The sequence below is a fragment of the Petromyzon marinus genome, chromosome 57, assembly GCF_048934315.1.
Source record: "Petromyzon marinus isolate PM22_M1 ecotype Great Lakes invasive population chromosome 57, UKy_Petmar_22M1.pri1.0, whole genome shotgun sequence".
Lineage (NCBI taxonomy): Eukaryota > Metazoa > Chordata > Hyperoartia > Petromyzontiformes > Petromyzontidae > Petromyzon > Petromyzon marinus.
Genome location: NC_133723.1, coordinates 10,483,044 through 10,504,236, shown reverse-complemented (window position 1 = coordinate 10,504,236; position 21,193 = coordinate 10,483,044). Strand labels below are relative to the sequence as shown.

Genomic DNA, 21,193 nt, shown 5'->3' with positions numbered 1-21,193 from the left:
CCGGAGGAGGTTTCGGGCGGCCTCGCGATTTCCCGCCCTTTTTTCTTTACGTCGTCGTGTCTCGATGACGTAACGCAGCACACGCGGGGCCTCGCCTCCCCCCCACTACCCCTAGGTAAGATGGCCGCCTTCCGGCATCAACCGACGCACCCCGGCGATGGTCCCGGCGGCGTTGAACACTGAGGAGAACGCACGCGCGTGGAAGTGAATCAGAATCTGGAGTTGTGCCGGAGGGATCCGAAGAGCTGTGAAGCTCTTTAGTTTGCTTTTGCGCAGACGTCCTGAGTGAGTTGGGGCTCGGAGCCGCGTTCCGTCTCCTCACGCCTCTTGGGGTTTGCCGATTGCCTCGCTCCTGCGCCCGAGCCTCGCCGTTGTTGAAGGCTGAGCGGTGGGTATCGCGTTATTGTAACATTCAAATACAAATGTTTAAATCTAAACAGTTTCATTTTACCAGGTGTAAGGCGTACTGAGCTGTGTAGCTTTTTTTTTTCTATAAGCGACCTGGCAGTCACAACGATAGCTCAGCGAAGTTGCTTATGTTGAAATTTATAGCAACCAAATACTCTAAATGCATGTTAAACTACTGTACTGTATATTTTTATGTTGTCAGGTTAGGCGCCACTGAGCTCAATAGCTCCTTTTCAGAAGTGACCTGGCCACAAATGACCGCGAAACGAAGTGGCTGGCTTATGTTGAAATTTATAGCAAATACTCCAAACGCGTGATGTTTGTTTCTAAATGTCGAGGGAAAAAACTGGAGGATCCTTGAGAAAAATCCACGCGGCCACTCGGAGAGAGAGACGTAAAACTCCAAATCTACAGCAGCAGGCATCGTCAGGGTCGAACCCACGACCTCCTGTATACCAGGCGAGGTAGTTAACATCTCCTAGCCACCGTGATGATGATGAGAGAGACGTACACACCACGACCTCCTGTATACCAGGCGAGGTAGTTAACATCTAGCCACCGTGATGATGATGAGAGAGACGCACACCACGACCTCCTGTACACCAGGCGAGGTAGTTAACATCTTATAGACACCGTGATGATGAGAGAGAGACACAGACCTCCTGTACACCAGGCGAGGTAGTTAACATCTCCTAGCCACCGTGATGATGATGAGAGAGACGCACACACCACGACCTCCTGTACACCAGGCGAGGTAGTTAACATCTCCTAGCCACCGTGATGATGAGAGAGACGCACACACCACGACCTCCTGTACACCAGGCGAGGTAGTTAACATCTAACCACCGTGGTCTCCAGAGACGAACGCAGCCAAACAGCTCCCACCTTGGCCAGCACGAGGTCGTGGGTTCAATCCCGATCCTGACGATGCCTGCTGCTGGATATTTGGGGTCTTAAGCCTATTATAAGAGTGATCTTTGTCTTTGGTGGATAGATAGTGATGGTGAAGATGATGATGGTCGTGGTATGGATGATGATGGTGGTGGTGGTGAATATCATGCTGGTAGAGAAGATGATGGGAATGGGGAAGATGATGCTGGTGGTGGTAATGGTGTTGGTAGTGCAGATGACGGTGGTGGTGGTGCATATGACGGTGGTGGTGGTGCAGATGACTGTGGTGCAGGTGCAGATGACGATGGTGGTGGTACAGATGACGGTGGTGGTGGTGCATATGATGGCAGCGGTGCAGATGATGGTGATGCAGATGATGATGGTGGTGGTACAGATGATAGTGGTGGTGGTGCAGATGACTGGTGATGGTGGTACAGGTTCAGATGACGGTGGTGATGGTGCAGATGACGGTGGTGCAGATGATGGTGGTGGTGATGCAGATGATGGTGGTGGTAATGGTGGTTAAGATGATGACAGTGGTGGTGGCGGCGGCGCCGTTTGTGATGACGGTGGTGTGCCGCGTGCATGCTGTTGCACTCTTCGCACATGTTGTGATCCCACTGGTGCCGTGCGTCTCGCAGGCCATGGAGGAGCTGGTGGACGCGCTGGCCGGCTCGATGGCCGTGACGTCGTCTCCCAACAGCACGGCCGCTCCGCACCCGCGCCTGGCTCAGTACAAGCAGCGCTGCAGCAGCCAGAGTCAGAACGAGCGCCGACAAAAGCTTCTGGAGCTGCAGAAATCGTAAATGAGCAGTGTGTAAACAACAACAAACAACAACAACCGCCACCGTTCGCCACGTCACCGCAGCTCCTGTGCCAGGCTAGGTGCACAGGGGGGTGCCCTTAGAATGTCCGATACTAGACGTAAGGCGCTTCGACTCCCCGAGGAATTTAAGCAACGCTGTATATACAGTCGTCCCTTGGTTAACGTTTTTAATCCGTTCCACGGAAACTACTGTTTACCGAAATAACTGTTAATCGAATTCACTTATAAGTTGAAAAATAAGTAAAAATCACTGAGTCTGCAAGAGAGCTGTTTCTACTGCCAAAACAGAAAACATAATACAAGCCAAGCCAGTCAAGGTCTCGACGCTCATAAATGGTGCATCACTGATTGGCTGTGGGCATGCTCAGCCCACTTACGAGCACTCGAATTGGCCGAAATTGGTACCCGAGTGCATTACGTAAACATACCGTGAATCTAAATATTAACGTTAGTCGAAACCATGGGGTCGTATGGGAGACGAAACGTTAGCTGAAAAACCGTTAACCGGTGTCGTTCTTAACCGAGGGACTACTGCATAGGCGGAGATCGTTATTATAATAATTATTATGATCATGCAGGCTCAGAAGTTAAAACTTGGGTCTTCGGGCATGCATCGTCAACCTCCAGGTGACGTCTCTTGTCGTTTCAGGAAGAGGTTGGACTATGTCAATCATGCTCGGCGCCTGGCGATGGAGGACTGGGCGGGCGTGGGGGACGCGGCGCCGAAGGCTCGGGGTAAGAATGCGCGGGAAGCACCGAAGAAGGAAGATGCAGAAGAGGGGAGTGAAGACGACATGGAGGTGGACATGAAGCACAGGAAGCTGTCGCGGTCCTACGCCAACCAGGTGAGGCCCACACCTGCTTTGGAGGCCGCACTCAACTCAGATTATTTGGCGGCTCCGTTGCTGCTGTGCCATGCCGACCTGCATAGGTGCTTGCTAACAGTACTTGTCCCAGCAGTCTGTTCAGTCTATACGGGGGATCTTTGTGTTTGGGGAGCGGTAGTGTTGCAGTTAGTGCACTGCACTACAAACACGGCGACCCGAGTTCGAATCCCGCTCAAGGCCACACCAGTAATGATTATCTGAGCCAGTCCTGACCTCCCCAGGTCGACTCAGCCTGACCACACCAACCCCTCGTGCGGTGCCGTGCCGGCCTTCGTAGGTGCTGCTCGCTAGCAGCACTTGCCCTAACAGTCTATTGAAAGGCTACACGTGTTGACCTTTGTCCTTGGTGCTTTTGTGCAGCTGATGTTGTCGGAGTGGTTGGTGGAGGTGCCGGCGGACCTGTGCGAGGAGTGGCTCATGCTCGTGTGCCCTGTGGGCAAGCGCTGTCTCGTCGTGGCGTCACGGGTAAGCTGGCGCCGGACTAGCAGCTGCTGGTGTGACCACGTGTAGCTCTTTCTCCACTGGCACGCCCGAAGAGCCGTGCCAGCGGTCGTGTCAGGCACATTGCACATTTGCGCGAAAAGTGTTCCCGAATGGAAGGTCCGTGTCATTAAAAAAATGCGTTGTAGTGTGAACACCGGCAGTGTTGCGGCAATGGTGGTTTCGGCGAAAGTAGGTGGTGGTGCTGTCAGTGTATTAATGGTGGTAGTGGTGGTGTTGCTGATATGAGTGTCGTGTTGTCAGTGGCAGTATTGCGCTGGTGGTGGTGTCGGTGAAGTAGGTGATGGTGGTGGTGGCGGTAGGGGTTGTAGCGCGCATTCGGGAAGGGCAAGGGAGGCTTTGGGCGCGTCGGTCTGCGTCAGCCTCGTCGCTCCTCTACCCGGCGAGCTTGCTGGCCATGGTGCCACTCTTTCGCTGGGGCAGGTGGGAATGTGGTCGCCAGCCACGGCGTCACCTGGCTGTGGCAGCTGCTTGTTCTTCATCTTGGCCTTGGCCATGTTGTAATCTCCGTAGTCAAAGTATTTTTGCTGTAACGGATAAATTGATAATTACACCCGAAACAAAATTTAAAAAAACATTGGGTGGCGCGATACGTACGTACGTACGTTGGACTTCGCAACGTACGTAGCCAACCATGCCAATCGGAGGCGTGTTAAGTGAGGACTCGTCGTGCGTGCGGGCGGACGCGTGGGAGATGCGGACAGGAGCGCAACGGCGACTGGCGGTGGCGCTGCTGTGTTGTTGTTGTTTTGCGCAGGGGAGCACGGCGGTGTACACCAAGAGCGGCTACTGCGTGAATCGATTTTCGTCGCTGCTTCCTGGCGGTCGCCACGGACAACACAAAGGTGAGAGCCTCTCACCTGCACTGGTGTGCGCGTTCCACGTTATAATGGTAGCGCACGCTCCACGTTATAACGGTAGCGCGTGTTCCGCGTTTTGAGAAAATTGTTCCATCGTGGAAGAATCGCGTTGTAAAGAAACCGCTATGCATGTTCGTCTTTTGCACCGTATGTAGGCCAACCGTGCTCATCGGAGGTGTGTTGTGTGAACGCCGCGCGTTAGGCGAGGCCTCGCGGTCGTCTGATTCGCGTCGTTGTGCCGTATGCCCCCATGTGTTCTGCTGAGCAGAGTACAGCATCCTCGACTGCGTGTTCAGCGAGGTGGACCGCACGTATTACATCCTGGACGTCATGTGTTGGCGCGCACATCCTGTCTACGACTGCGAGGTGACAGTTGTGCCCAGTCCGTGATGGGGGGGTTGGGGGGGGCTGCTCGGGGGTGATGGGGGGGGGGGCGACTTGGCACCAGGCACTCAAATGCAACGCTCACGCGGCATCGGGCTCCACGCCCGACGCCACGGGGGTCAACCTGCGGCTTTCGGCTTGAAAACGTAAATTAATTAATGTATTTATTTGGGGTTGCAGACGGAGTTCCGCTTTTTCTGGCTCCAGTCCAAGCTGCGGGACGAGGGCGCGGTGACGGAGACATCCAAGCGCAACCCGGTAACAGCCGCGGCGGCGCTGCGTCTTTTGCCACTGTCGCGTTCGTCGTGTTGGCGCTGACGGGGCGCTGTGGTGGCGGGATGTTATCTCCCTTGCCTGGTATGGAGGAGGTTGTGGGTTCGATCCTGACCCCGATGACGCCTATTGAGTATTTGGAGTTTGCATGTTCTCTCTCCCCGTGGTCACGTGGATTTTTCTTCTTCTCTTTTTTCCCCGTTTTTTTCCCCTCCGCATTTAGAATCAATACGCGTTTAGAGTATTTGGCTGCTATTAATTTCCACGCGATGATGATACGCCACATCGTTGAGCTCTCATTTGTGGCACGTCGCTTCTGAACAAGAGCTAATAGCTCAGTGAGCTTTACCTGCCAAAGTAAAAATAGATACGTTTTTTAGTTATCGTTGTTGCTGCTGTTGCGTTTCAGTTCCGCTTCGTGGGTCTGCAGTCATTCGCCTGCTCTCCGGACGTCCTGACGACAGCACTGGCCTCCTCCGAGTTCCCCTACGAGGTAGCGGCTCTACCCTCCTCCAACACGCGGCGTCACGTTGTAACACGCGACCACTCCACTGCTGGATGTGATGGCCAGCAGGTGGAGGAGTGGAGGAGCGGTTAGCGCGCCGCGCGCACTATAAACCCGCCGACCTGAGTTCGATTCCCGCTCGTGGCGAATGTTTGAACCGTTCCTAATGAGTACCTGGCGCAGGGTGTAAAACAGCACTGGGGAGGCAAAGGCGCTTGGTGCTGGCCACCCACCCCCTCGTGTCGCCGTGCTGGCCTTAATAGGTGCTCGCTAACAGCCCTTGCCCCGACAGTCTGTTGAAGGATATGCTGGGTGATCTTTGTCTTTGGTGGCATAGATGATGCTGCTTTGCAGCCCCCTTTTGACGAGCAGTCTTGAGCTTTCCTGGCCATGCAACCCAAACCGTGGACCACACACAGGAAACCGTTATAGTCTGCACACCTTTAAAACCACAGCGAAACTAAACAACACTCTCTTTCTCTCTCGTCGCGACAACAGCAACAGCAGCAGCAGCTCCACATTGGGCATCTAGCTCCTGAACCACATTGCTGCCAGCATGCACAAGAATAGAATACAATAGCCTATGGGCAATGTTTGTCGATGGCCAATGAAGTGTGCGTGCAATATAAATTAGTCTATTGGCGATGTTAAGTCTACGTTCAATGTAAGTCAATGCGCATTTTAGTCTTTATGTGCAATGCTAGTCTATGGGCAAGGTAAGTCTGGACCATACACAGTGCAGGAGTAAACCCACTGTGGTCTGCGCTCCTTCAGTGGAGGAGGAACAGGGAAATGACACAAACTCTGTCTCTGTCTGCTGAAGGTTTCTTGTCGTGGCAGCAACAGCAGCACCTCCACATTGGGCATTCAGCTCCTGAACATCAACATGAATATAACACAGGCAGTACCCTACTTACGAACGCCCGACTTGTGAAGATCCGCACTTACGATCCATAATATAGGTTTTTCGGTTAGATCGCGTAAGTATAAATGTGTCGTAATCCTCCACTGCCCGACACAGTAAGGTTTGTCACGTAAATAAAACGTGCCAATTACTTCAGCCCACCAGTGTAAATGTCGTGGATTTACTCTCCAACACACAACCGGTGGGCTGAAGTCGTAACTAATTGGCACGTTTTGTTTATGTGACAAACCTTACTGGCTGTGTCAGGTGGTGGAGGGTTACGACACATTTATACTTATTCGATCTAACCCAAAAACCTTTATTATGAATTGTATTGATCGCGAAAGCCTACGTGTTAAACTGACTTACGAACCAGCGTCCATAAGATATACATTTTTTAACCATCAGACTTGCGAACCGAACCATGGAACAATTTACAGTGCTACATGCCAATATACATCTCTTGTTAGTTATGAGTTTAATGACGCTTCCCTTTGGTGAACCCCGTAACACATTTCAGAGCAGCGATCGCTACATGCATTTAAATACAGTACGTGATTGTGTTTCGACTCACGATCCGTTCCACTCACGAACGGCTCTCGGGAATGGAACCCGTGTGTAAGTCGTTGACTGCCCATATTACATCATAATAATACAGTATAATAAATAACAACAACGCTAATAACGATACCCCACCGTGCAGGTGGATGGATTGCTGTTCTATCACAAGCGCACGCACTACTGCCCAGGCAGCACGCCGCTCGTCGGCTGGCTCAAGGCCTACATGGTGCAGGACGTGCTGGGCCTGGCTGTGCCGGACGCCGGACCCACGGCGCGTCCGCCCCACGCCCACAGGCAGCTGCAGGACATCATCGAGCAGAAGCAGCTGAAGAAGGCTGCAGCCCGAGATGCGGGCCAGGCCGAGGGGCAGTCCGAGCCCAGCGAACACTACGAGCTGGAGCACCTGTCCACCATCCGCCCGCCGCCGTCGTCACCGCCGTCGGACATTGACATCGGCTGACTCGCGTCGCCGGCGTTGTCGTCGTTCCACGCGATGTCGCGTCGTATCGGGTGCGACGTTCCCGAAATTTCACCGCCTCCGTGTGGGAGCCCGAGGTCCGCGATGCTTGTACACGCGTACGTACGTGTTGAACTTCGTTCGCACCACCGTACGTAGCCAACCGTGCCATTCGGAGGTGCGAGGGTTAAAGACAACAAACTAAACACAAAAAGCAGTTCAAAAGAAATGCGTTTTCAATTGTTTTGCGTCCCTGTCGATGAAATTGGCAGTGTTCTCGTGCTCTCGCTGATGATCTCGTACTGCCATTTGAAGAGCAACTATTGTAAAAGATTTCAGTTGTCGGTGATTTAGCCATTCAATTGCTGTCTGGTGAGAGTCGGTGGATTGCAGATACACCCACCCACCTGCTTGCTTACCCACACACTCATCCATTCACTTTATCCTTATTCATCCACTCACCTACCCACTCATTCACCCACCCAATTACCCACCCACTCACCCACCCACTCACCCACCCACTCACCCACCCACTCATTCACCCACCCACTCAATCACCCACCAAGCCACGCACTCATTGACTCATTCACTTATTCACCCACCCAACCACTCATTCGCCCACCCACCCATTCACCCACCCACCAACCCACCAACCCACCTAACCACTCATTCTCACTCACTTATTCACCCACCCAACCACTCATTCGCCCACCCATTCACCCACCAACCCACCCACCAACCCACCCACCAACCCACCTAACCACTCATTCTCACTCACTTATTCACCCACCCAACCACTCACTCACCCACTCACCCACCCACTCACCTACCCACCCTTCCTTTGTGTATTTGGGGCAGTGTGATGATGACGACGACGACGTTACGTGGTCCACGATTTGGTGTTCGTAGCCGTGGTCGCGCACGGGCAGAGAGAGTCTTTGATTCACCATCATGTGGCCCTCTCTCGTCCGGATTCAACAATGGCAGCGCTTTTATCCTCATGCGCTTTCTCAGCGGCCTTCCGATTCTAAAGACCGCGTCCAAGCCCTGGAGCAAGCAGTCGCGCAACAGAAACAACTGCAACCGGTTGCGGGCAGGAGTTGCACAAACGGTTTGCCGGTCACGGTAGAACATGGACTCGGCTGTCAGCCGGAACTCGTTTGCGCGCAACTGAATGTTTTGCAGCCACGACGATTGGAGACGAACTGTTGTTTATGTGCAACGTCTCTGCGTGGAAAAAAATAATCGCACAGCTCTTGGCGTCGTCTTTTAACTGTTATAACATAACGATAATAATAATAAAGGTTTCTTGTTACCTCCCATCACATAAACGTTGGCTTGAAGATTTTTTTTTGGGTCAGCGAGACACAGACACGTGACAGACAGACAGCGTAAATTAGCTGGGGCGGGGGCGGTGGTGGACATCCGTCACTCGATAGGAGAAAATGTCACATGTGTGCTCAAAACAAGCATCTCACGTTGCCACCACAGTGGTGGAATGGCCAGATGCACTCTGGACTTGCGATCCAGAGGTCATGGGTTCGATTTTGGAGGATTTTTTACCCCCCCCCCCCCCCCCCATCGTCACCCGGCGTCACAAAAAGACAGACCCCCCCCCTCAAATATGACATCACAAAGCTCTGCCCCCCCTCCCCCAATAAATAAATCATGCTTCAAATCGCTTTAAACTATTGTCATTGTAGTGCGTGTTTAATGTGGCGCTGTACTCTGATGTTGTAGGAGAAAACATTTTACCGTCGTGATTTTTTGTTATTTTATTTTCACCTACGTGACTTTACCCAATAGAACCAAGGAGTAAGTAGAACGTGTTGTCTATATTGATTTAAAGTTGCGCATTGTGATGTGACGTCACATTTCTCACCCCCCCCCCCCGTCGTCACATCATCACAAATATGTGACCCCCCCCAGGTGCATGACGTCATTTATGGACGGCCCAAAAGTATAAAAGTACAAATGTCATGAACATAAATTCCTGCCTATACATACCGTACCAGGTACTCATTTGAGGCTAAGTCGACCTAGGGGAGGCCCAGGACAGGTTCAGATGATCGTTACTGCTGTTGGTGTTGGCCGAAAGCGGGAATCGAGGTCGGTTCGCCGGGTCCGTAGCGCAGCGCGCTAACCGTAGCACCACCGCTCCTCCAACAACTTCTACCACAGCCCCGCCCCCTCCCTTACGGCCCCACCCCATCCTCAGCACCAACACACTCCAGGGACCCCTCTACTTACGAACATTCAACTTACGAACTTTCAGAGATACGAACAAACCTGTCCGTATGTCCAGTTGCCTATTCGGACCAAGTCGTAAGTTCAACCACCACGCAATAGTAAGCGGCGGTGGCATCTACATCTGCAGAACGTGAAGAACCAGTGGCATCTACATCTGCAGAACGTGAAGAACCAGTGGCATCTACATCTGCAGAATGTGAAGAACCAGCGGCATCTACATCTGCAGAACGTGAAGAACCAGCGGCATCTACATCTGCAGAACGTGAAGAACCAGTGGCATCTACATCTACAGGAGATTATACCACTTTTAAAGCCACTCCCCGTGTTTAGTGTACATGCCGTGCAACATGTTTGGAATCGACAGGAGTAAAGTTGGACTTACGAACAAATCAACTTACGAACAGGCCTCTGGAACCTAACTCATTCATAAGTAGAGTAGTCTCTGGAAGTGTCGGTAACGTTACCACGGCGCTTGTACCAGGCCACGTGCACTTTGAGGCCACGTGAAGTGTCGAAGGCTCGCTGTTGAAACGAGGTTAAGGGATAGACCCAGGTGCCATGGGTCGACTGACTGAGATGACTGGTCGATGCACCACCTGTGCCCCCCGCTGTGTGCCAACTTGCTGCGTTTTATCCGCCCGGCGCTCCGCTCGTTGTTGTGAGCGTCGCTCCTCCACCCTCCGTTGTTGTGTTGGGGGGCCACTGCCTCCCAACTGGCCAGAAGTAGCAGCAGCGTCCTTCACGAGCCTCCTCCAAGCCCCACCCCCTCCCTCACGGCCACGCCCCATTTCTTATGGCCCCGCCCCTCCTCTACAGCTCCGCCCCCTCCATTGCGGTACCGCCCCCCCGCATCAGAGACGAAGAGGAGCAGGAGGCGATGGTGGTGGTGGTGTTGTGAGGGCAGACGTAGCGAGACTTGGAGGAGGAGTGGAGACCATGGCTGGGTTCCCTGAGGAGCGCGACTTCGTCGAGCCCAGCACCGAGGAGGCGACGCCCGCCGCCCGCCAGGTAACGAGGCGCTTGGGGAGGCCCAAGCGGGGCCGAAGCGCGGCCGAGCGGCGCGGATCGTGGTCGCTCTGCAAGGAATTTGGTGGCCCGGCGAAGTTGACTCGCCCTGCAGACTCCGTAGCTACCCCAACGCGCCTCACGTGAGGTCTACGGGTCTCTGTGTGAGTCTACGGGTCTCTGTGTGAGTCTACGGGTCTCTGTGTGAGTCTATGGGTGTCTGTGAGTCAACGGGGTCTGTGTGAGTCTATGGGTCTCTGTGTGAGTCTACGGGTCACTGTGTAAGTCTACGGGTCTCTGTGTGAGTCTACGGGTGTCTGTGTGAGTCTATGGGTGTCTGTGTGAGTCTACGGGGTCTCTGTGTGAGTCTATGGGTCTCTGTGTGAGTCTACGGGTGTCTGTGTGAGTCTACGGGGTCTCTGTGTGAGTCTATGGGTCTCTGTGTGAGTTTATGGGTCACTGTTTGAGTCTACGGTGTCTCTGTGTGAGTCTACGGGGTCACTGTGTGAGTCTACGGGTCTCTGTGTGAGTCTACGGGTCTCTGTGTGAGTCTATGGGTGTCTGTGAGTCAACGGGGTCTCTGTGTGAGTCTATGGGTGTCTGTGTGAGTCTACGGGTCTCTGTGTGAGTCTACGGGTCACTGCGTGAGTCTACGGGTCTCTGTGTGAGTCTACGGGTGTCTGTGTGAGTCTATGGGTGTCTGTGTGAGTCTACGGGGTCTCTGTGTGAGTCTATGGGTCTCTGTGTGAGTCTACGGGGTCACTGTGTGAGTCTATGGGTCACTGTGTGAGTCTATGGGTCTCTGTGTGAGTCTATGGGTGTCTGTGAGTCAACGGGGTGTCTGTGTGAGTCTATGGGTGTCTGTGTGAGTCTACGGGGTCTCTGTGTGAGTCTATGGGTCTCTGTGTGAGTCTGCGGGGTCACTGTGTGAGTCTATGGGTCACTGTGTGAGTCTACGGGTCTCTGTGTGAGTCTACGGGTCACTGTGTGAGTCTACGGGTCTCTGTGTGAGTCTACGGGTGTCTGTGTGAGTCTATGGGTGTCTGTGTGAGTCTACGGGGTCTCTGTGTGAGTCTATGGGTCTCTGTGTGAGTCTACGGGGTCACTGTGTGAGTCTATGGGTCACTGTGTGAGTCTATGGGTCTCTGTGTGAGTCTATGGGTCTCTGTGTGAGTCTACGGGGTCACTGTGTGAGTCTATGGGTCTCTGTGTGAGCCTATGGGTCTCTGTGTGAGTCTACGGGTCTCTGTGTGAGTCTACGGGGCCTCTGTGTGAGTCTATGGGTCTGTGTGTGAGTCTACGGGGTCTCTGTGTGAGTCTACGGGTCTCTGTGTGAGTCTACGGGTCTCTGTGTGAGTCTATGGGTCTCTGTGTGAGTCTATGGGTCTCTGTGTGAGTCTATGGGTCTCTGTGTGAGTCTATGGGTCTCTGTGTGAGGAGGAGTGTAGTGGTTAGCTTGCTCTGCTACGAACCCGGCGACCCTATTTGGATTCCCGCTCGCTGAACAACACCGGTGATGATTATCTGAACCGGTCCTGGGCCTCCCCTAGGTTGACGCAGCCACACATGAGTACCTGGTGCGCTGTGTAAACATCGCCACTGGGGAGACAAAGGCGGCCGGGCGTGGTGCTGGCCACCCACCCCCGCGTGTGATGTGTCGGCCTTCATAGGTGCTCGCTAGCAGCACTTGCCCCAACAGTCTGTTAAGGCTTCACGGGGGATCTTTGTCTTTATATGTGTGAGTCTATGGATCTTTGTGTAAATATGGGGTCTCTGTGTCAGACTGCATCTCTGTGTAAGGCTGTGGGTCTGAGTCTATGGGCCTGTTTGCATGTCTATGGGTCCTATGTCAGATTAAGTTTTTATGTCAGTCATTGAGTGCTGTGTAATGTATGTATGAACTTCTTTCGCACCGTACGTAGCCAATCGTGCTAATCAGAGCTACGTAAGTCTATGGGTGCTTTTGTCATTCTACGGATCTGTGTAAGGCTACGGGTCTCTATGTAAGTCTGTGTATGGGTCTGCGTGCATTTTTGTGGGGTCTCTGTTGGGATAAAAATGCGAGTCTATGGGTATTTTTGTTTAAACAGTCTATGGGCCTCTATGCAATTGTATGGTGGTCTGTGCGAGTTTGGATTTAATGCCAGAGTCTGTGTGGTCTCTTGTGTTGGGCTGCAGGGTGGATCAGTGGCGTGGTGTGGTTTGGCGTGGCCGCTGGTGCCGTTAATGAAATGGGGCTGCCTAATTTCCCCCACCCCAGCTTCGTAGGCCCGTAGCGAGGCCCGGCGCAGTTCTACCGCCCGCACGCTCAGTAGCCTCGTCACTTGCGGTGGGGGGTGGTGTCAGGCGGAGCAGCCGCGTTCCCACGGCCACTGGAACGCAGGCCGCCTTTTACGCGGCCCCCAGCGGGCCTCGACACCGGCCCGGTGGGGCCCGGTTCTCGTGTGGGCCGCGTAGCTCGGCGTTCTCATAGGAGCCACCCAACCCTTGAGGGGGGGGGGCGGTGGCTGTCCCCCTTTGTCCACTGTGACGATGGCACGGGAGTGGAGTCGATGTCACGGCAGGGGAAGTAATCCGGGGCTAGAGCGACCAGCTCGTGGCTGTGGCCACCGCGGCGTGGCTGAGCGGCGGCGGCGTCTCCAAGATTTATCCGTCGTGTTTTTTTTTTCTATTTTGAGATTTCCAAAAAGAGATGTAACGTTTGGGCTCAAAGACTTAAAATGGCAAGCATCCAGCAGCCAACGCCACTATTTAAGATTGTAAGACAGTGTATGTCACTCATTTTGCGGGGGGGGGGGGGGAGGGTGCACTTTCGCCGATAAGACATCATCAGTGAGAGGGCCACCACACATTTGAAATTATTGAGGGTGTTACAGCAGCACGATGATGATGATGATGATGGGAGTGTTTTCAATATGGGAATTGGGCGGCCCAGCGAAGTTGACTCGGCCTGCAGACTCCGTAGCTACGACCCCCAGTGCCAGGAAAGGAATTAGAAGTGGGGTGACCTGAAGTGTGGCGGAGTTAGTGGATAGGTGAGTGAACGAGTGGGTGGGTTAGTGGGTTGGTGAGTAAGTGTTGTCGTGGCCTACAGTGTGGTGAGTTGTTGTGACCTGCAGTGTGGGAGAGTATGCATGAATGTTGAACTTGTTGGCACCGTACGTAACCAAGCGTGCTCATAGGTGAGTGAACGAGTGAGTGGGTTGGCGAGTGAGTCTTGTCGTGACCTGCAGTGTGGCGAGTGAGTGTATTGGCCTGCGTTGTAGTGAGTGGGGGAGTGTTTTTGCGATCTGCAGTATGATGAGTGAGGGGGTGGGTGAGCGAGTGGGTAAGTGTTCTGACCTGCAGTGTGGTGAGTGGATGAGTGAGGGGGTGGGTGAGTGTGTCGTTGTGACCTACGTCGTTGTGACCTGCGTGGTGGTTGAACGCAGTATGGATGACACGATACAGTAATATACCCGTGTACAGCAAAAACCCGTGGACATGTCGATGCTTTTGTTTCGGATCGCGAAAAGCGAATTATCAGACAGTGAGGGATTATCCAAAGCTTAAAAGGCTGGAACAAAACGGCGCTTTTAACTTACCGTCCACTTTGGGCAGAGTGGACGGTGCCGCTATGAAACATGTCGGCGTGATACAAAACAAGCGAGAGAGGCATGCCATTGTGTCCCGGACGCCTATCTCACAAGGTTGGAAGAAGTAAAAATAGATTTTGCAATGACGGCAATTGCACAAAGACTCACAAATTGAAGGGAACTTAATAGGTGGCTGAGAGGCTCAGCTGTGCTGAGCTGGTTATTCCGAGATCCTGGATTTAAATCCAGGTTTTGGCTCTGCCCTTGCGTATATCCAGTTCTCAAGCGTTAAGCCATTTGATGGTCTCAGCCAGGTCACCAGAGACTCGCGTACAGATTCTTAAACTCGCGTAGAGACCCGTAGGCTCACGTAGACTGAGCTGTGATTAAAATCGGGTTCTCAAAAACACATTACGTTATGTTTGGCTCCGCACTCAATTTGACCAAATCCCCACCTCTTGAAAATTGCAAAAGGGATCTCGGCGGTAGCCCTCTGTGATCGTCCGCTTCCGCGGGCTAGTCTGTGTGCACCAAGAAGTGACTTGAAGTAGAGACCTCGCAGGTAGCTCTGCCATATCTGCTTTGCGGGCGCCCTTCTGCAACGCGAGAGGGCCATGCTTGCAGCTGGGAGATTTCCAAATGGATTCTTCTTATCGCGACGACGAGACGCCGATGGCAACAGTGGGGATGAAACTGGGGAGAGAGAGAGAGAGACAGAGACGCACACAAAAGGGAAACGCAAAAACAAACGTATGGTGCGAAAGAAGTTCAATATACGTACAACTCAATGATTATTTGGCTGCAATAAATGTTCACGCGATGATGATAAGCCACTTCGTTGAGCTATCACTTGTGGCCAAGTCGCTCCTGAAAAAGAAGCTAATGGCTAAGTGGGGCTTTACCTGGTAAAATAAAATAGCTTACTTTGATTTTTGATTTGTATATATTTTTGAAGTGGTTTGTTTACCTTTACTATACTTTGCGATCCTATCGTTATTTTGCGTTGTTGTTGTAATGTTCTGACCCCATGCCCTTACTGGACATCTGTGACAAAGAGCTTTACAGCTCATGAGATTCTTCCAGTATGAATAAATATTCTTATTCTATGATGAATTAAGTCTTAAGATTTTCAGAGTTGTCATTTTTGGAGCCGCAGAGGGTGAGGGGTGGTGAGGCTCGAATCAGCACCCAGCCAACTCGCGACCTTGCGACTGTGAGCCGCTCGCTCTCCCACAGCCACGGCTGTTAAATATACCCGGTCCCACCACCGCCTCCAGAATTCCTAGTCGCCTCCTTCATTCGGACGCACGCTGCTTTCCCTGTCTCCTCTTCACTCGATTCAGACCCGCTCGTTCCAATAGGGCCGTTAATTTAATTCCAATAGGGCCGTTCATTCTCCAATAGGGCCGTTCATTCTCCAATAGGGCCGTTCATTCTCCAATAGGGCCGTTCATTCTCCAATAGGGCCGTTCATTCTCCAATAGGGCCGTTCATTCTCCAATAGGACCGTTAATTTAATTCCAATAAGGCCGTTCATTCTCCAATAGGGCCGTTCATTCTCCAATAGGGCCGTTCATTCTGCAATAGGGCTGTTCATTCTGCAATAGGGCCGGTCATTCTCCAATAGGGCCGGTCATTCTCCAATAGGGCCGTTAATTTAATTCCAATAGGGCTGTTAATTCCAGTAGGGCCGTTCATTCTCCAATAGGGCCGTTCATTCTCCAATAGGGCCGTTCATTCTCCTATAGGGCCGGTCATTCTCCAATAGGGCCGTTCATTCTCCAATAGGACCGTTCATTCTCCAATAGGACCGTTCATTCTCCAATAGGGCCGTTCATTCTCCAATAGGGCCGTTCATTCTCCAATAGGGCCGTTCATTCACCAATAGGGCCGTTCATTCTCCAATAGGACCGTTCATTCTCCAATAGGACCGTTCAATCTGCAATAGGGCCGTTCATTTTCCAATTGGGCCGTTCATTCTCCAATAGGGCCGTTCATTCTCCAATAGGGCCGTTCATTCTCCAGTAGGGCCGTTCATTCTCCAATAGGGCCATTCATTCTCCAGTAGGGCCTTTCATTCTCCAGTAGGGCCGTTCATTCTCCAATAGGGCCGTTCATTCTCCAATAGGGCCGTTCATTCTCCAATAGGGCCGTTCATTCTCCAATAGGGCCGTTCATTCTCCAGTAGGGCCATTCATTCTCCAGTAGGGCCGTTCATTCTCCAATAGGGCCGTTCATTCTCCAATAGGGCTGTTCATTCTCCAATAGGACCGTTCATTCTCCAATAGGGCCGTTCATTCTCCAGTAGGGCCGTTCATTCTCCAATAGGGCCGTTCATTCTCCAACAGGGCTGTTCATTCTCCAACAGGGCCATTACGATAATTTGACGAAGACGGGCGGTCCCCGCTTCTACGACGTTGCAATGCGTTCCTGGAAGCTCCCTCGTCGTGTGAGGTTGGACTCGTGTCCATTCATTCTCCTTTATCATCGGCCGTAATTTTAACGGGGTCTATTAAGAGGTGAAAAAAATCCGAGAATAACAAAGGCTCCACTCCCAAGTCGCATCGGATGCCCGGAGCGACTCGGTTCAAATGCGTTCCGGAGTCGTGTCGGAAGAGGATGCGCCGCAAGTCGAGTTTCTGCGTCGCCGTCGTAAATCGATCCGTGGTGGCGTTGTGTAAGCGTCGTGAATGTGGATCGTCGTCGATACACATACAACAAACTAAACCGGAACAGCAGTTCTAAAGAAATGAGTTTGTCAACGTAGACGATGGCGATTTGAAAGTGCATAGCTCCCAGTGGCTTACTAATATCGGAAGGCAGAGCGTTCCAGACGGCCGCAAAAGCGCATTGGAAAGCGCCGCGTGATGCGGTGACCGTCGTTGTTCGATGGCAAGCGAAAAAGTAACGCGTGATGTAACGGTGACGTCATCGCAAAGATCCCCCGTATAGCCTTAACAGACTGTTGGGGCAAGTGCTGTTAGCGAGCAGCAACTATTAAGGCCAGCACTGGGGCACACGAGGGAGTAGGTGTCCAGCACCACGCCCAGCCGCCTTTGTCTCCCTAGTGGTGATATTTATACTGGACACTAGGTACTAATTTCAGTCGCCGTAAGGGAGGCCCAAGACCGGTTCAGATAATCGTTGACCGTGAGCGGTAACGGAACTCGGCTCGCGGGGTTCGTAGTGCGGTGTACCACTCCCCACATCATCACACGCGCACACGCGCGCGTGCGGGCTCACGGATTGTTGCTCGCTATGTCTCTCCGCGTGCCGTGCCGCCGTTCCTTCTGCGCCGCGTCGGTCCCAGTCGACGGAGGAGGTGGAGGAGGCCAAGCTCAGGGCCAAGTACCCCAACATCGTGCCGCATCAACCTGGAGGCTCCCACTTCCTCCGCAAACGCCTCCAGAAGGGGGTGAGTGGCACCTGCCAAGCTGCCCCCCCCCCATCCCCTTGCTCTGTGTGGTGCCACGGTGGCTGGGAGATGTTAACTACCTCGCCTGGTATACAGGAGGTCGTGGGTTCGATCCCGACCCTGACACATGCTGCTGCTGTATATTTGGAGTTTGCGTGTCTCTCTCTGTCATCATCATCATCACGGTGGCTTGGAGATGTTAACTACCTCGCCTGGTATACAGGAGGTCGTGGGTTCGATCCCGACCCTGACGCCTGCTGCTGCTGCTGTATATTTGGAGTTTGCTTCTTTGTCTCACCGTAGTGGTGTGGATTTTTCTCTGGGTCATCCGGTTTTCCCCTCCACATTTAGAATCGACATCACGCGTTGTTTGGCTGCAATACGTTTCCACAAGATGATGAGCCACTTCATTGGGCTATCATTTGTGGCCAGGTCGCTTTTGAAAAAAAGCTGTATAGCTCAGTGGGCCTCACCTGGTAAAAATAAAATAGAAAATTACCGTTAGATTTTTCTACCGAGTCCATTGGTTTTCCCCTCCACATTTAGAATCGACTGCTGTACGTTTCCACACCACGATGAGCCACTTCGTTAAACTATCATTTGTGATAGCCATGGTCGCGTCTGAAAACAGTTTCATAAATAAACATTTAGATTGAAAACTCGTTTCGATAAAAAACCTGCTGCTGGAGTTGAGTTTGTTGTCCTTCCGCCGCACCTCCAATTAGCACGGTTGGCTACGTATGGTGCGAAAGAAGTCCAAAGTACGTATCGCGCCACCCAATGTTTTATTTTTATTTTATTTTGCGTTCTTTTTCGGGTGAATTAATCGATGTGTCCGTTGCAGCAAAAATACTTTGACTCCGGAGACTACAACATGGCCAAGGCGAAGATGAAGAACAAGCAGCTGCCGCAGCAGGGCGGCGAGGTGACTGGCGACCACATTCCCACGCCCCAGGACCTGCCCCAGCGCAAGAGCGGCGCCATGGCCAGCAAGCTCGCCGGGTAGCGGAGGCACGCGGCTGGTGCAGACCGGCGCGGGCACAGCCTCCCTGCCCTTCCCGAGCGCGCGATGCTACAACCCCTACCGCCACAGTCACCGCCACTGACATCAGCAGCAGCACCACCACCATTAATGCACTGACAGCACCACCACCGACTGCACCGACACCACCACTCTAACAACACTGCCACTGACATCATCAGCACCGCCACTACCACCAACCACGACCGCCAGCATCATCACCGCCGCCGCAACACCGCCGGCGACATCACCGCTGACATCATCAGCGCCACCACCTACCAATGCGAGACCACTTCAGCCCTTTCCGAGTGCCCAGGGGATAACCTGGTCCCGTTGCCGCCGGCCCCCCTTTTTAGTTCCCTGCGGCCCTGTGCGTGAGAGATCACCCCGAGGTGAGTCCCAGTGCCGTGCGAAGGATCGTCTTGTTCACGCAGGGGGGGACACGCGCTGACGGCACCACACTGACATCAGCGGCACCACCACGACCACCGCGTGCGTGGAGGCGAGCGGAGACTCCCGCGTATTGGACGGTGCGTGTGCGTGCGTGTGTGCACCTACGTCGTTCTTGCGTTCGGAGTTCCCCCCTCCGCGTGCGCGCTCCGCTTCGACCGTCCGCCAGCGCTCTCTTGCCGGCGACCGCCGCGAGAACTGGGCGACGGAGCGCCGGCGACGGAACCTGCCTTGGACGACGTTGCAGCACGCGCTCGAGATGACCGCTTTGCCGACAGCCCTCGTGGAATGCCGCGCTTTGTACGCGGGATGGCGAGTCTCGCGCGTAGGCTCGACTCGGTTGATTTCATTTTTTTGCTGCTGCTGCTGCCGCTGCCGCCGCCGCTGCGTTTCCCACGTGTCACAGCCGGTTTTGTTGTCCCGAGGCCAAGTCCACCCGCACCTTGGCGATCGGTCGCGTACCAACTCTGGTCGCACGCAACTCTGGTCACTCGCAACCGCGGTCACGCGCAACTCTGGTCGCACAACTCTGGTCGCGCGCAGTTACCGCGTGTAAAGTTGTCACGGTCGATCATAATGGTCCGTGTGACCCTTGTTTTTCTGATGTGAACACTCACGAGTTGGCCGATAACAGCTGAACCCACAGAGGACACCGCAAAGCTTGGGCAATTGTTGGCAGCACCGGCTCATCGCGTGCCCACCTCCCAGCTTGTCTGTGATTGCAAAGCTTCTGGGGCCTCCTCGGTCGTCCTCGCTCTCGCTCTGTGCGAGAGCGAGCGAGTTCGCCGTGCGGCGATGGCGGCAGCGGCGTTACAAGTTGACGTTATTGTTTTTTTTTATTGTCGTCGTTCTTATAAACCAGCAGCTCCTGTGTAGTACCAGCAGCCGTTGCGGACCAGCAGCTGGCTTGCCACGGTGGTGTAAACCTTTCCCCCTTGGACGGGGGCTGAACAGAAGTTTTGAAATGCCACTGGCCCGGGCGAACCGCGCGTTGGTTGACGCTAAGACCTCTTCGGTGGTACCGGGACCACGCAGGTCGACTACAACGAGGCGGCCGAGCGTGCCGAAGTTCTAAAACGGTGAAAGTATTTACCCCCCCCCACCTCCAGTACCCGATTTTAGTGCGGCTGAGATGCCCCGTGGTGACGGATAAAGACGCCGTTTGTGGATAGTCTTGAAGTGGCAGGCCCGTGGGGCCACGTTTCAAAACGGGAGTTGTGGCTCGTGTCTGGCTCGGCTCGGCCGTGTGGGGGGGGCGGTGTAGGGATTCGGACACGGTCAGTGTAGCTGGGGTTTAAAGAGTTGAAGCTGATGCTCCGTGACGTGCACGCCTCTTTTGACTATGGCACATCTGAGCCGTCCCAGGCCCACGTGGCACGGGTTGCTTCTGGCCGCTCCTCCCCCCCCCCCCCCACCCCCCCAAGCCCCATCCGACATAGACCGGGACGGCGCACCCGGGCCCGGCCCTGACGCGGTTCTGTTGTGCGGTGGAAAAGTAAAAAAAAAAAATGTATAAGCGCCAAAGTGCGCCGTGAATGATTTGAGCGCTTGGTGGGATAGGAGGTGTACCGACTGTCAATGTCTCGTAGTGGTAGTAGTAGTCGTAGTAGTAAATAACGATGCTGTGAATACCGAATCGTAGCGCGTGCGGTGGCGTGCGACACGGGGCGGCACGGGGCGGCACGGGGCGGCACCGGCGGCGTCGCACAATACCGTCGCTTCAACTCTCCCGTTTTGACCGCGCACCGAGTTTATGTTTGGGGCGGCCGCCGATTTTAACGGTGCTTTTGCGAAGGATTTAAAATAAAAGACGATTGAATCGTTTGCCTGTTTGCTGCTCCTCGCTCGTCGAGGAAGGAGGAGGTGGAGAGGGGTTCAGGGACTCGGGACCGCGTGACCTGGGACGTGCTCGCAATATTCAAACCGATCGCAATATTTAAACATCACTTTGAGAAGCAATAAAAAAAAACTGGGCGTTGTGCGTTCCTCACGAGGGTAAACGCTGTGCGTGGATTCGTGG

General features: G+C 53.6%; 2 protein-coding genes across 3 annotated transcripts; both read left to right on the top strand.

Annotated features, from left to right (window-relative positions):
* Window positions 1-86: 86 nt before the first annotated feature.
* Window positions 87-8,788, top strand: SNUPN (snurportin 1). 2 transcript variants are annotated; one of them, XM_032975994.2, is made up of 9 exons: window positions 87-285; window positions 1,941-2,101; window positions 2,775-2,970; window positions 3,373-3,477; window positions 4,271-4,358; window positions 4,642-4,739; window positions 4,938-5,015; window positions 5,440-5,523; window positions 7,143-8,788. In XM_032975994.2, the coding sequence occupies exons 2-9, from the start codon at window positions 1,944-1,946 to the stop codon at window positions 7,458-7,460; spliced, it is 1,125 nt and encodes a 374-aa protein (XP_032831885.1). In that variant the 5' UTR covers window positions 87-285; window positions 1,941-1,943; the 3' UTR covers window positions 7,461-8,788. The 2 variants fall into 2 exon arrangements, with proteins under 2 accessions (XP_032831885.1, XP_032831884.1); XM_032975993.2 differs by having other exon boundaries at window positions 88-388.
* A 1,738-nt stretch (window positions 8,789-10,526) lies between these two features.
* LOC116955046 (cAMP-regulated phosphoprotein 19-A-like) lies at window positions 10,527-21,163 on the top strand. Its single transcript, XM_032975995.2, has 3 exons — window positions 10,527-10,715; window positions 17,598-17,702; window positions 18,547-21,163. The coding sequence occupies exons 1-3, from the start codon at window positions 10,644-10,646 to the stop codon at window positions 18,706-18,708; spliced, it is 339 nt and encodes a 112-aa protein (XP_032831886.1). The 5' UTR covers window positions 10,527-10,643; the 3' UTR covers window positions 18,709-21,163.
* The last annotated feature ends 30 nt before the right edge of the window (window positions 21,164-21,193 follow it).

Bases quoted from the DNA above. Each gene is read 5' to 3' on its own strand.
- SNUPN (XM_032975994.2), top strand. From the start codon at position 1,944: ATGGAGGAGCTGGTGGACGCGCTGGCCGGCTCGATGGCCGTGACGTCG. The intron at 2,102-2,774 runs GTAAATGAGCAG...TTGTCGTTTCAG, and splicing joins CTTCTGGAGCTGCAGAAATC to GAAGAGGTTGGACTATGTCA. The intron at 5,524-7,142 runs GTAGCGGCTCTA...CCCACCGTGCAG, and splicing joins CCTCCGAGTTCCCCTACGAG to GTGGATGGATTGCTGTTCTA.
- LOC116955046 (XM_032975995.2), top strand. From the start codon at position 10,644: ATGGCTGGGTTCCCTGAGGAGCGCGACTTCGTCGAGCCCAGCACCGAG. The intron at 10,716-17,597 runs GTAACGAGGCGC...CGTCGGTCCCAG, and splicing joins CGACGCCCGCCGCCCGCCAG to TCGACGGAGGAGGTGGAGGA. The intron at 17,703-18,546 runs GTGAGTGGCACC...TGTCCGTTGCAG, and splicing joins GCAAACGCCTCCAGAAGGGG to CAAAAATACTTTGACTCCGG.